The sequence below is a fragment of the Lithobates pipiens genome, unplaced genomic scaffold (assembly GCF_037356315.1).
Source record: "Lithobates pipiens isolate NorthernLeopardFrog02 unplaced genomic scaffold, aLitPip1_a1.2 Scaffold_16, whole genome shotgun sequence".
Classification (NCBI taxonomy): domain Eukaryota; kingdom Metazoa; phylum Chordata; class Amphibia; order Anura; family Ranidae; genus Lithobates; species Lithobates pipiens.
In genome coordinates this window covers 115,154,507-115,169,857 of record NW_027507748.1, presented here as the reverse complement: position 1 = coordinate 115,169,857, position 15,351 = coordinate 115,154,507, and the positions used below count along the sequence as shown (strand labels likewise).

The 15,351-nt window shown below is 43.7% G+C and overlaps 1 protein-coding gene across 4 annotated transcripts in view; it reads left to right on the top strand.

Annotated features, from left to right (window-relative positions):
* ABR (ABR activator of RhoGEF and GTPase) overlaps positions 1-15,351 on the top strand; it is a 608,507-nt gene that overhangs the window by 403,061 nt on the left and 190,095 nt on the right. For all 4 annotated transcript variants that reach the window (XM_077480318.1, XM_077480319.1, XM_077480320.1 and 1 more), the window contains one exon: positions 6,924-7,031. In XM_077480318.1, coding sequence (XP_077336444.1) covers positions 6,924-7,031 — 108 coding nt within the window. The remainder of the gene's footprint in view (positions 1-6,923; positions 7,032-15,351) is intronic.

Here is a 15,351-nt window from a genome sequence, read left to right as displayed (position 1 = left end):
GGTGATATCAATAGTTGTCTGTCGAATGTGCACCCTTCCACCAGATTACTCCACCCGTGGGTCACACACCCCTCTGGGGTTCAAACTCACCACAATTCCAGATTAAATGAGCCTTGAGTAATTCCACCAGACCGCTACTCCTTTATGCCGCCTTCTCCTCAGAATCCATAGACAAGTGCAGCCAGATCCAACACTGTTTAAAGAAACTTTAAAAAACTTTTTTCCAGGGGTTAGGCAGCGCCATCTTAAGCACAGCTGTATATCGATTAGGAAAGCGGTACTTTGATTTTTTTATTTTTTTTTATTAAAAAAAATGTATAGTGCCATTATCCACATGAATAGAAGGGGCAATGCAATTTATACAGTGTGTTTAGTATAATTTTAAGCTTTATCGTTTGCTGTTTTAGTTCCCAGCAACATATGAACCCTAGGATCTCTTATGGTCCATCCTTTCTTCTGTGTGGGTAGGCCAATTATCAATTAAAAAAGAAACTGCTTGCATTGATGGGAAGTATGCCTACATTTATGTACTGTTTATCCTTATGGAAATGGTTTCCCTGGTCTTCAAAAATACAGCGAGTATAGAAAAGAATCACCCCCCCCTCCCCCCCTTAAAATAAATTTTGTTGCTTTGCAGCCTGAAATTAAGACACACAGTTTTATTTTATCCGGCTGCATTTACTAGTGCAACTTATAATAGCCAAGTGAAAGATAGAACACCAACATCTTAGAAAAAAAAATTCAAAAACAGAATCACTGAGTTGGAAAAAGGATCACCCCTTGTGTCAGTATTTTGTTGAATAATAATAGCCTGCAAACTAGTGTTTTCACAGAAAACTTTAGCAATGGTTGCCTAAGTATTTCCCTCAGTTTAGGTCCCCTTTAGGCTCACTTGTGTAAAGGAAATTGCCAGTTGGTGGTTCTGAATGGTTGTTTGCCCACATAGAGTGGAGTTCCTCTATAGGTGATTGCAGGAAGTGTTCACGGGACCAGTATTCTGCAGCTGAGGTCCAAGCATATACAAAGTAAGCAATCTGATCTTTTATTGCATTTGCATTTTGGAAAACAAGTGATGGATATACGCAATGCAGCTTAGATCAAATAGTTACTATTGTGTAAGGCCTCATTCACACCTGTGTTTTGTAGCTTAAAGCTCTAAAACGTTAAAAAACATCCAAAACCCCATGGTTTTCAATTGTGCCTGTTTACACCTAGGCTTTAACGTACACGGGGCGTTTTACAACCTCTCCTGAATGATTTAACGTAACAGATGGTAAACGATGTTTAAAAACTTCAGCTTTGCCGCGTTTAGTGGCGTTTGAGTTTAGAAGCGTTTTTTCAAATAGTCAAAAATTTGAAACGCCTGTAACTGAAACACGGCTAAACGCGAGTTACCACATTTACACGTGTTTTAAAAGCTGTTACAGGCGTTTGCTGTTTCAAATGCTTCTAAACATCCGTCCTGAATGCATTTTTTTTTTTGCTTTAAAAAAAATGCTTCTAAACTCAACTGCCTAGAAACGATTATAAACTACCCTGTGTACATGAAATGATAGGGTAACACAGAGGAAAGTTCAGGGGCGGCTGAAAAAACACCCAACTGCTCCTAAACATCTGTTTACTAGCAGCAGTGTACATGAGGTCTAAGCGCTGTCTCTTGAAGCTTGTAGTTCAGAAAAGTACATGAGCTTCTTTTGAGCTAACATCTTCAACTGTTTTTGGCCCCAATAGACATCTTTGCATTGTAGAAATGCAAAGAAAAAAAAGATGATGACCAAAGACGCTCAGCTCAAGTATGAATAGAGTCTTAGCCGGCTGCTCCACAGCCCAGCAATCCAGTGAGAGAAGAGGGGGCAGAGCAGAGGGCAGTGACTGACAGTCACCAGCTCTCTGCTCATGGAACTGTAAGAACCGAGTGGTCGGCGGTGTGTGATCACTCAGTTCTCTTTGTTAGAGCTGGAAGGGGACAGATGCAGCAAAGGACTGCTGCTGCATCCACCTAGGTAAGTATGAATCTTAAAAAAAAAAAACCCATACTTCTCTTTTAAGATTCTTGGAACACAGGGGCACTCACACTTCAGCAGCCCCAGAGGTGAGTACAGCAGGGACGTAAGGGAGGGTCCAGTGTTTGGCTTTTAATTTTTTTGTACAGGTGAGCTAACCCTTCAACCAAGAAAAATAAAAGTATCCTCTTGCTCTTGGCCTCTAAATTTCCAATTTTTTTTTTTTTTTTGCTGTCATCTGCCATTCTGTTAGAGGATGGCTGTGGTCGTTCTCCATGGTCCCGGTGTATGCAGTAATGTAGCCACCCTCTTGCTTGCTCCCCAGATGGACTATTGTCTATGAGGTGTTTATAGAGTAGTGCCCATGACCTCAACTAACATGAGGGGGAAAAAGAGAGGGGGTCCAGAAATTATTGGAGAACATTGGGAGGCAGAAAAACACAGCAAGTAACGATTTTATGAAAAAAGGATTACAGGGCCATGAAGTTAGGGATGTGTATGGATCATATTTGGAGCATAAGGATATCATTATGTGTCAATTTCTAATCAAATTTTCCATCAAATTCCATTTACTTCTGAAGCTTGCTGTCCTTTCTGCAGGAAGACATGTTGTGGATCAGTCCATGCTGACATCTAGAAACAGTACCCTAAACCGTTTTGGCTAATTTAAAAGGTTTGATTTTTGAAGTCAGTTCCTGGTTACCCTGGATGACTTGGTTCCCCATTCTGTATTAGGTTTCACGTAGACTTCCTTTTTACCTAAAATTGATGTTTAAAGAATAAGTTTTCCTTTCGTAACACGTCACATCCATATTCGGGGTGTAACATGTTACGAATGGACCGACCCCCGCACCTCCCTGATCCCCGCTGTGAGTCTGCATTCATACCTGAGCGTTTCGGTTTCAGGCAGAAAGTCGCACGTTTTTGCAGGGATTTTTACCGCCTTTTTTTGCTGTCATTTTGCTGCGACTTTGTTGCAACTGCTGCATTTTTGCCATGATTTTGTACAGGTCAAATGGTAACCAATGTAAAAAGAATAAAAACGCCTGTAATCTGTGTAAAAAGAACTTGTTTGAGCTTCAGGCGTTTTGGAGCTTCTAGCTTCAGGCATTTTGGAGTGGAGATGTGAACCATCTCCATAGAGAATAATTGTAGTCCTAGTCATAGTTCATAGTTTGTTAGGTTGAATAAAGACACCAGTCCATCCAGTTCAACCTGAGTGTCTACAATTGTCCCTATCCCTGTACACTGCACACTCATGTTGGTCCCTACCCTCAAGAAGCCCACAATCCAAGGTCCCTGTTCATATACTAGGGCCAATTTTGGACAGAAGCCAATTAACCTACCTGCATGTCTTTGGATTGTGGGAGGAAACCGGAGTACCCGGAGGAAACCCACGCAGGCAAAGGGAGAACATGCAAACTCCAGGCAGGTAGTGTCGTGGTTGGGATTTGAACCAGCGACCCTTCTTACTGCTAGGTGAGAGGGCTAACCACTACACCACTGTGCCGCCTAATTGAGAATAATTGACCAGCATATTATAGCTCCAGGCTTCAAGCTACAAAACGCTCAGGTTTTTGACAGTTAGTGGGGTTCTTCTCCATCTCTGCTAGCTGTCACAATTTTTAAAAGTGGCTGAGTGGGGGTTCACCCAGCCATGTCACTGATTGACAGGGCTCTGGGCATAGAATACTACAAGGTCCAGGAGCTTTTGTGGCTGTTGGCCTGTAGTTTTCAATGAACTACCATGGTGCAGGAGTGCCATGATAGTTCATTCGTGCTTCCTGTCACATTGTATTTTCTTAGCCATACAGGATGTATGGGGAAGCAGATACACTGGCTCTACTGGAGACCTGCATGGCACCAGCGATCAGCAGATGCTTTAAAGGCTCCAAAAAAATAAATAATAAATGCACATTTTTTTACCTGCAAAAAAATGTGCATTCATAATTTTTTTGCAAAAAGTAAACATCTCCATTAAAACACCTACATACCACAAAAAATGCTTTCAAATACCTTTGCAGTAAGCTGCCACTTTCTGCTGCCTCCTCCACTGCCCGGATCACACAGATCCTGCCATTTTGGTTTAAATTTTTTAAAGCAGGCAGATACAACATATTTATTCTAGTTATCACTTTATGAAAAAACGTAAATGACTATTTTTATATTTAACAAGCATAAATACTTCAATAAGCCCTGACATCAGCCTCCTGTAACCCCAGCACATAGCACTCACACTGGGTTAGGGAAGGTTAACACCCTGAGCCAGCCGGGGCTCCATTGCTTAGCATTGCTGTCAGTTAGCAGTATGAATATTCCTACAGGAGGGAAGAGCACAATGATGACCTCATTTTTTTATTACTTGTCTTATTGTCCGCTCGCAGCCTGGGGTGAGTTAGTGATCAATACTTTTTTTATCGGAGTAGAGAAATATCAGGTCGCCAGCCTGGTTGGATCAAAATATTGCCTCAACACAATTACGACTCATTTGGCTGATAAATCTCTATTTATTTTAACTGTGCATAGAATTCATCTATGGTTCAATGTGATGTCTGACCAGCTAATTGTTTCTCTGAACAGTTTTCATGTCAGAACATGCTGATGGCTTTCCCCATCCACCATCTGGGAAGACTGGAATGGGCAATAGCAGGTCTTTGGATCAAAATTGTGAACACACTAAAAACTTCTGCCCATAAAGCCAAAGTCTAGGTTTAATCTTTATTGCATAGTTACATTGGTTCATCTAAGTATGCATATCTCATACCTGGGGGACTGCTGGGGTTGGTTACATTCATGGTATTAGTCCATGCTGCTACAGTTATTGCTGCAGTCTTCCCGGTCCTGTGCTGAGCACCTTTCCTTCTTTGTAGTGAGCACAGGGGGTCGCTTGCGTGGCACCACCATTCTTTACAAAATGCATTGTTTTTTTTTTATTAATTCGGTGTGTTCTCTTATTGGACGAGGCGCAGAGATGGGGCAGTGACATCATGATCTACACCTTGTCTTCAATGTGCATCAGATATGTATACTTACAGTATCTCACAAAAGTACACCCCTCACATTTTTCTAAATATTTTATTATATCTTTTCATGTGACAACACTGAAGAAATGAAACTTTGCTACAATATAAAGTAGTGAGTGTACAGCTTGTATAACTGTAAATTTGCTGTCCCTTCAAAATAACTCAACACACAGGTAATAATGTCTAAACTGCTGGCAACAAAAGTGAGTACACCCCTAAGTGAAAATGCCTAAATTGGGCCCAATTAGAAATTTTCCCTCCCTGATGTCATGTGACAGTGTTACAAGGTCTCAGGTGTGAATGGGGAAGCAGGTGTGTTAAATTTGGTGTTATCGCTCTCATCATCTCATACTGGTCACTGGAAGTTCAACATGGCTCCTCATGGCAAAGAACTCTCTGAGAATCTGAAAAAAAATGGTTTATCTACATAAAGATGGCCTAGGCTATAAGAAGGTTTCCAAGACCCTGAAACTGAGCTGCAGCACAGTGGCCAAGACCATACAACGGTTTGACAGGACAGGCCTCCCCATGGTCGACCAAAGAAGTTGAGTGCACGTGGTCAGCGTCATATCCAGAGGTTGGCTTTGGGAAATAGACATATGAGTGCTGCCAGCATTGCTGCAGAGGTTGAAGGGGTGGGGGGTCAGCCTGTCAGTGCTCAGACCATATACCGCACACTGCATCAAATTGGTCTGCATGGCTGGCTGTCCCTGAAGGAAGCCTCTTCTAAAGATGATGTACAAGAAAGCCCACAAACAGTTTACTGAAGCCAAGCAGACTAAGGACTTGGATTACTGGAACCATGTCCTTTGTTCTGATGAGGCCAAGATAAACTTATTTGGTTCTGATGGTGTGAATCAATGTGGCGGCAAGCAGGTGAGGAGTACAAAGACAAATACATTCTGAATACATACTGAAGCAGAGCATGACCCCCCCTCCCTTCGGAGACTAGGCACCATTCCAACATAACGACCCCAAACACACCTCTAAGACGACCACTGCCTTGCTAAAGAAGCAAGGGAAAGGTGATGGACTGGCCAAGCTTGTCTCCAGACCTAAACCCTATTGAGCATCTGTGTGGCATCCACAAATGGAAGGTGGAGGAGCGCAGGGTCTCTAACATCCACCAGCTCCGTGATTTCGTCATGGAGGAGTGGAAGAGGACTCCAGTGGCAACCTGTGAAGCTCTGGTGAACTCCATGCCCAAAAGGGTTAAGGCAGTGCTGGAAAATAATGGTGGCCACACAAAATATTGACACTTTGGGCTCAATTTGGACAATTTCACTTAGGGGTATAATCACTTTTGTTGCCAGCAGTTTAGAATTTAATGGCTGTGTGTTGCATTATTTTGAGGGGACAACAAATTGGCACTGTTATACAAGCTGTAACTACTTTACATTGAAGAAAAGTGTAATTTCTTCAGTCTTGTCACATGAAAAGATATAATAAAATATTTACTAAAATGTGAGGGGTGTACTGGACCAATGTATCCATGCAATAAAGATCATACCTAGGCTTCAGCTTTAATCTTCTATACTGAAAACACCAAAATATGGACTCTACTGTCCGAATGTTCATTTTTATCGCCATTATTGGAGTAAACAATACCCATGGCACAGCACATAGGGTTCCTTGAGTACTTTAACAACATATAACAACCTTGTAGAGGGGCACTGAGTGACATCAAATGAGTCATAGACTTCTTCAAACCATTGCCAATATCTGTTGTCATAGAAACCCAGTTAAACTCCATTTCACAATCTGAATTGATGGTTTATTTCTTGTGGCTATTGCTTTGATATGTTCCGACGGCCCCAAAGGAAGAGATGCATGTTTCTGGTAATCAACTATTTTGTAGCTTTGTGCGTGACCTTCACTTTGTCATTTTCTTTATCAGGTCAGTCAACTGGGAATATACAAGGCCTTTGTGGATAACTACAAGTGTGCCCTGGAGACTGCGGAGAAGTGTAGCCAATGTAATAACCAGTTCAATAAAATCTCAGAGGTAAGGATAAAAAGATCATGTCATCATAACTGCCTTGTCTATAATTGTTAAAGCCCTTTACCCTGTTTTACAGGACATCAGTTATGTAAATAACAACTGTATTATAATGCTCATATAGTACTAGTGGAGCAAGTGGGCCTAAACTCAAAATATAACATACTGTATTTTTTATTTTTTTAATACCAATGAAAGTAAAGTGCCTAAAACTGTTCCTGGTGCTGTGATAATAGGAGTTCTTCCTGCTTTAGTTATGGAGACTTGTGGATTGAGGCCTGCAGAGAATTGGACATATCAGTTCCCCGGAATCCTCTGCCAGAGTCCGCTCATTACAGCACCTCACGAAGCAGGAAGGCAGAGAAAGCATTGCCATATTCCGATAATACAGTGCTCCAAAAATATTGACCTATTTTTTTTTTTTTTTTTTTTTTATGAATTGAGTGCCTATGAAATTAATCTGATATGATTTTATTACAATTACCCCATTAGACTTGAAAAAACAGCCTCCAGTTCAGATATATTGCAGAAATGTTACTAATGGATAAACTGATACAGCATGAATAAAATGTCTTGAATTTGTGCTTGGTGGTTCTGGTACAATTAAGCTAGCTGATATTAGCATGAAATTGGGGCGTTCAAGTCAAACTTTGAATTTTACAGGTATAAAAAGGGATTCTAGCATGGTATTACTACACGCAGTAGTAAGTGGCAAGTGTGTCCCATTACTGATAGGTGGGGAACATGTCACAGGCCAGTCCTGAGACCCTTAGACCCCTTTCACGCTGAGGCATTTTTCAGGTGCTATAGGGCTAAAAATAGCGCCTGAAAACACGTCCCCTGCAGCCCCAGCGTGAAAGCCCGAGTACTCTCACACTGGGGTGGTGCTTTTGCAGGACTGAAAAAAAAAAAGTCCTGCAAGCAGCATCTTTGGAGTGATGTATACCCATCTCCCATACCGCCCCTGCCATTGAAATCAATGGGCAGCGTTGCCAAATCGCGGCTGCGATTTGCGAGCGCTTTTAACTCTTTCCTTGGCCACTAGCGGAGTTAAAAGCAACGCTTAAAACTAGGGGCACTTTACCGCTAACGTGGCATGCTAGCAGTGCGAAAGGGATCTTTATCAAGATGGCAGTCAACCGTATTAGTGCTTACATGGAACAGCGAGTTGCAATGAAGTTTCTTGTGAATGAAGGCGTAAAACCCGTGGATTTCCACAGAAGACTTGAAGCACAGTACGGTGATGAGACACTCAGCTGCAGTAAGACATTTGAATGGTGTAAAAGTTTCAAAGATGGCCGTACGTCCGTCAGTGATGATACTGGCTGTGGGGGTTCCCAGCCCACAGCAGTCATTCCTGTGAACATTCAGTGTGTGGAATTCCTGCTCCTGGATTATCAACACATAACTTGTGAAATTGAACAGACTAATCTTTCTGTGGTGCACTGATGACGAAGTGAAGCAGGTGGTCCCAGGATGGTTCAGGTGTACTGACAAATCTTTCTATGCTGAATCTTTTCAGGCATTCCTTAAAGGGGCGTTCCACCCAAAAGTGGAACTTCCGCTTTAAGCACTCTTTGCACCCTTACATGCATCATTTTTTTTTGGGGGGGGGGGGGAGCAGGTACTTTGTTTTGCTTTTTGAGTCACATGTCCATGTTTCACAGTCAGGCAACCAGAAAATGCATCAATAAATGCATCCAAAACGCATTTGTGTTTTTACCGTGTTTTTTTTAACGGAACATTGTGAAAAGGGTTCCTTGCAGAAGATTAGACACGCAGGTCACTGGTGGCACACAAAGGCCTAATTTTTTCTAATGTCTAAATACAGACTGCAACCTGGCATTAATATATTTTAGAAAAAAAAATTGTGTACCAGGAAATTGCTTGGTTTTCAACATTAAGGCCCCTTTCACACTAGGGTGCTTTGCAGGCGCTACATCGCTTAAAATAGCGCCTGCAAAGCGCCCTGAAAGAGCTGCTTCTGTGTCTCCAATGTGAAAGCCCCAAGGGCTTTCACACTGGAATGGTGCGCTGGCAGGACACCAAAAAAAGACCTGCTAGCAGCATCTTTGGAGCGAAGGAGTGAAGGAGCAATGTGTATACCGTTTCTCCACCGCTCCTGTTCATTGAAATAAATGGGCAGCGCAGCTATACTACCAGCAATGCTGCGGATGGTTTTAACCCTTTCTCGGCCGTTAGCGTGGGGTAAAAGCATCCCACTAGCTGCCAAATAGCGCAGGGAAATTGGCGGTAAAGCGCCGCTAAAAACAGTTTACCGCCAATGCACCCACCGCCCTGGTGTGAAAGGGGCTTTACAAAAAAACTATAAAAGGAACTGAACTCTGGAACCAGTGCCCAGTGCGTACACACGTAGCCGACGATCCGGCGGACTTTCTGAACGGGCTACTTGCCCACACACGGCACTTTTTCAGCAGACTAATACGGCGTATTAAGTCCGCCGGACTATCCCCCATACTTTTGAAATGACCGGACTCGCCCACACACGCGGAGGAAAGTCCGCTCATTTTGAGCGCGTCTCCAGGTAGACGGGGCCAGCGAAGGAGGCGTCGCTGGCCCCGTCACCTGGTATGGACTTAAAGGGGAACCCCAACACTGAAAAAATCGGCGTGGGGGTCCCACCCAGGTCCACATCAGATCCTTGTCCGAGCACGCTACCCGGCCGGCCAGGAAAGGGGGGGGGGACGAGCGAGCGCCCGCCCTCCTGAGCCGTACCAGGCCGCATGCCCTCAACATGGGGGGGTGCCTTGGGGAAAGGGGGGGCCCCCACCCCAAAGCACCTTGTCCCCATGTTGATGAGGACAAGGGCCTCTTCCCGACAACCCTGGCCATTGGTTGTCGGGGTCTGCGTACGGGGGACTTATCGGAATACCGGATACTGGCCCCCCACCCTATGTGAATGAGTATGGGGTACAATGTACCCCTACCCATTCACCTGTAAAAAAAAAACACAACACACAAGGGTTAAAATAGTTTATTGCACAGCTCCGGGGGTCTTCCGTCTTCGGGGGTCTTCTCGTCGGACTCCTCCGCTATCTTCTGCTAGCTCTTTCGCTAGCGGAGGAGCCCGGCTTTCTTCTTCGCCGCCACCCTCTTCTTCCGACTTCGGGGGTCTTGTCCCCCTCTTCGGTTCTTCTTGCCGGGCCACCGCGCCTTCTTCTAGCTCTTTTACAGGCGGTGGCCCGGTCTTCTGTCGCCACTTTCGGCGTCTTCTGTTCTTCTCTTCAGATGTTGCCTTGTCGCATCCTCCGCTCACAATGGTACAGACGCGACGCAGGGAACATCATCCGGTGATGTCCCTATATAAGACGGCGAAAGCGGCGACAGAAGACCGGGCCACCGCCTGTAAAAGAGCTAGAAGAAGGCGCGGTGGCCCGGCAAGAAGAACCGAAGAGGGGGACAAGACTCCCGAAGTCGGAAGAAGAGGGCGGGGTCGAAGAAGAAAGCCGGGTTTCCCCGCTAGCAAAAGAGCTAGCAGAAGATAGCGGAGGAGTCCGGCGAGAAGACCCCCGAAGACGGAAGACCCCCGGAGCTGTGCAATAAACGATTTTAACCCTTGTGTGTTGTGTTTTTTTTTTTTTTACAGATGATTGGGTAGGGGTACATTGTACCCCATACTCATTCACATAGGGTGGAGGGCCGGTATTCCGAGGGCCACCTTATTAAAGGGGGCTCCCGGATTCCGATAAGCCTCCCGCCCACAGACCCCGACAACCAACAGCCAGGGTTGTCGGGAAGAGGCCCTTGTCCTCATCAACATGGGGACAAGGTGCTTTGGGGTGGGGGGACCGCGCGGCCCCCCTTTCCCCAAGGCACCCCCCATGTTGAGGGCATGCGGCCTGGTACAGCTCAGGAGGGGGCGCCGCTCGCTCGTCCCCCCCCTTTCCTGGCCGGCCGGGTAGCGTGCTCCGACAAGTGTCTGATGTGGACCTGGGGGGGACCCCCACGCCGTTTTTTTTTCGCCGTTGGGGTTCCCCTTTAAGTCCATACCAGGTGACGGGGCCAGCGACGCCTCCTTCGCTGGCCCCGGCTACCTGGAGACGCGCTCAAAATGAGCAGACTTTTCTCCGGGCGGGAAAAGTCCGTTCATTTCAAAAGTACGGCGGACTGGCACTCACACGGCCGGATTGTCCGCCAAAATGCAAGTCCAGCAGGAAGATTGGAGTGCAAAAATACTTTCTAAGTTCTTTTGGGTAAAAAAAGTCCGCCGGAGACTACACACGGGCGGATTGTCCGGCGGACTTGAGTTTGCCGGAACTTTTCCACCGGATTTTTTGATCGTGTGTACGCGGCATAACCCACAGTCAGTGTGAACCTGGGCTTAGTTTTAATTTTTGGTATTATCATAGCTTTCATATAAGCGACTGCTTGGTGTAAGCTAGGTGGGAAGCTAACAGGGGGAGATTGCTGTCCGTTGAGGTGCATGGAGTCAGCTGGCTGTCATTGCACTTCCACTGACCATTATTTGTATTGTGAAATCATTTGAATACAGTTATTACAGCATACCATGCGGTGCTGGCTGACATGACCCTTCTTCATTAATGTAAATTCCACCTATACTGACTGCATAACATTGTGATTAGCAGATAAGGTAAAAGATGCATCAGCTGGAAAAGGTTTTTGTACACTTCATTAAAATGCATACATTGTCATGGAACTCGATCACAGCTGAATAATTTTGCTTTTTTTCCCCCTCAGTAATCCATATTAAAGTGAATGTAAATCCTAAAAATAAATATTTTTTATTTGCTCCATTTGGTTCTTTAAATACGCCATGAAAGTGTTTTGCTAAATCTGTTTGCTGTCTTATCTCAAAAGGCTCTACAAGAGTGACTCTCTACCGCCCTTCGAAAAATTGATCCACAATGCATTGCTTTTCATTTTTTTATTTTTTTATTTACACTGAACTGTTAACAGGAAAAAGGCTACTCAATGGCATACCTGTTAAAGAAGAGTATATATACTCACCTTTCCAGCTACCCACTGCAAGACCCAAACCTTGTGTTACATGTGTTGGTGCACTGTGGTGCCATTCATTGTGAATGGTATTGCAGTACACCACAATGCACACTGTGGTGTGAATATGTTTTTAGAAGTGATCACCCAAAGTCTGCTGGGAAACCATAACTTTCAGAAATGCCAATCTTCTGGGTGTGCCCAAGTTCTCATTTGTGCATTGCCAATAACTGATTATATCTAAAACTGACTGTTAACAATTTTGTACAGTTGATTAGCTTTGTATGGGAATCTAAAAATGTGGGGTCTTACACAATATCCAAATAGATGAGGTTGTCCCTGCTTCTCACATTTTGATAAAGTGTAGTAAACCCACTTTTTCATCTTTACCTACAGGTAAGCCTGTAATAAGGCTTACCTGTAGATACTGTGAATATATCCTAAACTTGCACTGTTTAGGAGATATTCAGAGTGTATGCAGCCGGTGATGTCACCAGCGCATGTGCTCTGAAGGTCCAGTATACTGTGCCCCGGACCTTTAGAGCCCATGCTGGAAACAGCAGCTCCCGCATGCATGCTCAAGAGGGTCATAATCATGCCCCCGACCACTCATGTAGCTGGAGGCCATGGATCTGAAGGAAGACCAGGTGAAAATTGAAGCCCCTTTATAATATGAGGCCAAACCTAAACACTTTCAAATTGTATGCAATCAGGCAGGCCCTTACACTACATCGTTGAAGCTAAATCTAAAGGAAAATTGCACAAACAAATTGTATAATGTGTAGCCAGCTTTAGAGCACTCCACATGTAGTCTGCCCTTCATTCAGCCACCTTGAGCCTGCATTAATTGTCACCTGAAGTCTTTGGGCAGATTTAATCTTTTTTTTTTTTTATTTCCACATCACATCACTTTTGATAACTGGGATAGTGTTTTTGTCCATTATTAGGCCAATTTTCTTTACACTTATCAACTACCCTTGAGGAAGCACTTAAATAATGGGCAAGTATAAGTGATTAAACACATAGCATAGTATAAATGGATTTGGTACGTGGTTCGTTTTATCAATCAGCAATGCTAGCAGGTATAGAAACATCAATTGTCATGGTACTTACTTTAAAGTAGAAGTGGATTCTTTTATTTCTAATAACAAGGCACAATTGACCTGTGCTTTCCTATGTTGTGGGTTCTAAATACATTATTCATATAGAAAAGAAATGTGAATGAGCTGGATGGAACAGGATGGATGTATTTTAAAGAGAACCTGTCACAAAGCAAAATCCCAACCACAAAAGCTTCTTAAAAATAAGTAAACATCCTCTGACCTATAGGTTGGGTACTGATTCTAGCAGTAACATCACTCACAATGAATCTGAATTGGATTTGGTCTCATTGCCTAGATCTAGACATTATGCTTTGATTACTTTAAACAGACACCTGCCTCTGTTTTTTATGACGTAAGATTTTTTTTTTTCAAACCTTGCCCCATCCTCCATCAATGCCTGGCTTCATTCCATCTCTTGTGGAAGCCGAAGAGTTGTAATTAGGTGTAACAATTACAGTCCATTAGTTGGGACAATAAGGAGAAGTGAAGGTTACTTAACTTATGGATCAGATATCTCGGTGAGAACACCACAGAGTGCTGCACAATTTATTCTTCCTCAGGTCAGGTTTCCACGACTCGTGTAGTTTACAGCATTTGGCTCGCTCATTTGATGTCTTTGACATTTCTCTGGAAGATGTCAGCATATTTTGACCACGGTCAGCAATATTACACATTAAACCAAATCAGTCTAGATATCTACGGTCAAAAGAACGATGAGCAGAAAAAGTAGACCTGCTATGTCGCCAAGGTACAGTGGAAGAAGATAATTTGGGACTATTGTCACTATGGGGTTGCTTTACTAAAGGCAAATAGGCTGTTCACTTTGCAAGGGAAGGTGCACTGTGCAAAGAATTTTCTTTTCCCGAGCTTTGTGAATGTGGTGAATTTTCACTTTGCATAAAATACCTAATCGCATGCAAAGAATATTTTAAAAATAGCTTTTTTTGCTTGCATGTGATTGGATGATGCAAGTCAGAAGAGCTACACCTCATTCACTAAGCTCTAAGGAAAATTCCTTTGCAAAGGCAAACTTAGCCTGCAAAATTAGTAGTCTGTTTGCCTTTAGTAAATCATCCCCTATGAATTCATGAACTGCATCATGAAAAGAAAAGGTCCACTAAGAAAGGTACAAATGAGACGAGCCTTTCACTGCAAGGGATATAAAAAAAATGACCCTTTCACTGTCAGCCAACCAATAAAACGTGCTTCCAAACGTTTTAATAAAAATAGTGGTGACAACCGCATTTGTTTAACATGTGAAAGATGCTTACCAAGTTAACGCTGAAATTTGGGTCATAATCTAAAGATTTGTAAAAATTGCCTGGTTTTTGAGATGTAAAAAAATCTGACCAAAATAAATCACTTCTGTAATAATGTGGTTGTATAAATATGCACATCCTTAAAGTAATACTTTGCTGAATCCAATTTTAATTTGATGTCTTTGTTTTTGGGGGGTTTTTTTCAGTTTTTTGGGGTAGGAGTCTATCAGCATAGCACATATTTGCTCACTTTTCCTTGCCAAGAGTGTTCCAAATCTGACAGGTTGTGGGGACATCTCCAGTGCACAGCCATCTTCAGGTCACCCCACAGATTTTCAGTTGGATTCAGGTCTGGGCTCTGGCTGGGCCATTCCAAAACTTTGATCATCTTCTGGTGAATCCATTCTTTGGATTCTTCAGCTTTTGTGCCCCAATTGATTGATATTTGGAACAGTTCATAAGTCCCTCCACCTTGACTAAAACCCCAGATCCAGCTGAAAAAAGAATAGCTCCAAAGCATAATGCTGCCACAGCCATGCTTCACTGTGAGTATGGTGTTTTTTGGAGTTGTGCAGTGGTTGTTTTGCAGCAGACATACTTTTTGGAATCATTGCCAAAAAGTTAAAGCTTGGTCTCATCAGATAGAAATGAAATTTCCTACGTGCTTTTGGCAGACTTGATGGCCGGAGGGCTTTCACACTGGAGCAGTGCGCTGGCAGGACAGTGAAAAAAGTCCTGCTAGCCGCATTTCTTTGGAGTGGTGAAAGAGCGGTGTATTTACCGCTCCTAAACTGCTCCTACACATTGAAATCAATGGGGCAGCGTGGCTATACCGCCGACAAAGCGTTGCTGCAGCGGTGCTTTGCGGGCCGTTTTAACCCTTTTTTGGGCGCTAAAACGACGGTACCGCCGACGCCCGCACCGCCCCAGTGAGAAAGGGCTTCTGTTTTGCCACGGCTTGCTGTTTCTTTTCTTTGAACTATTTGG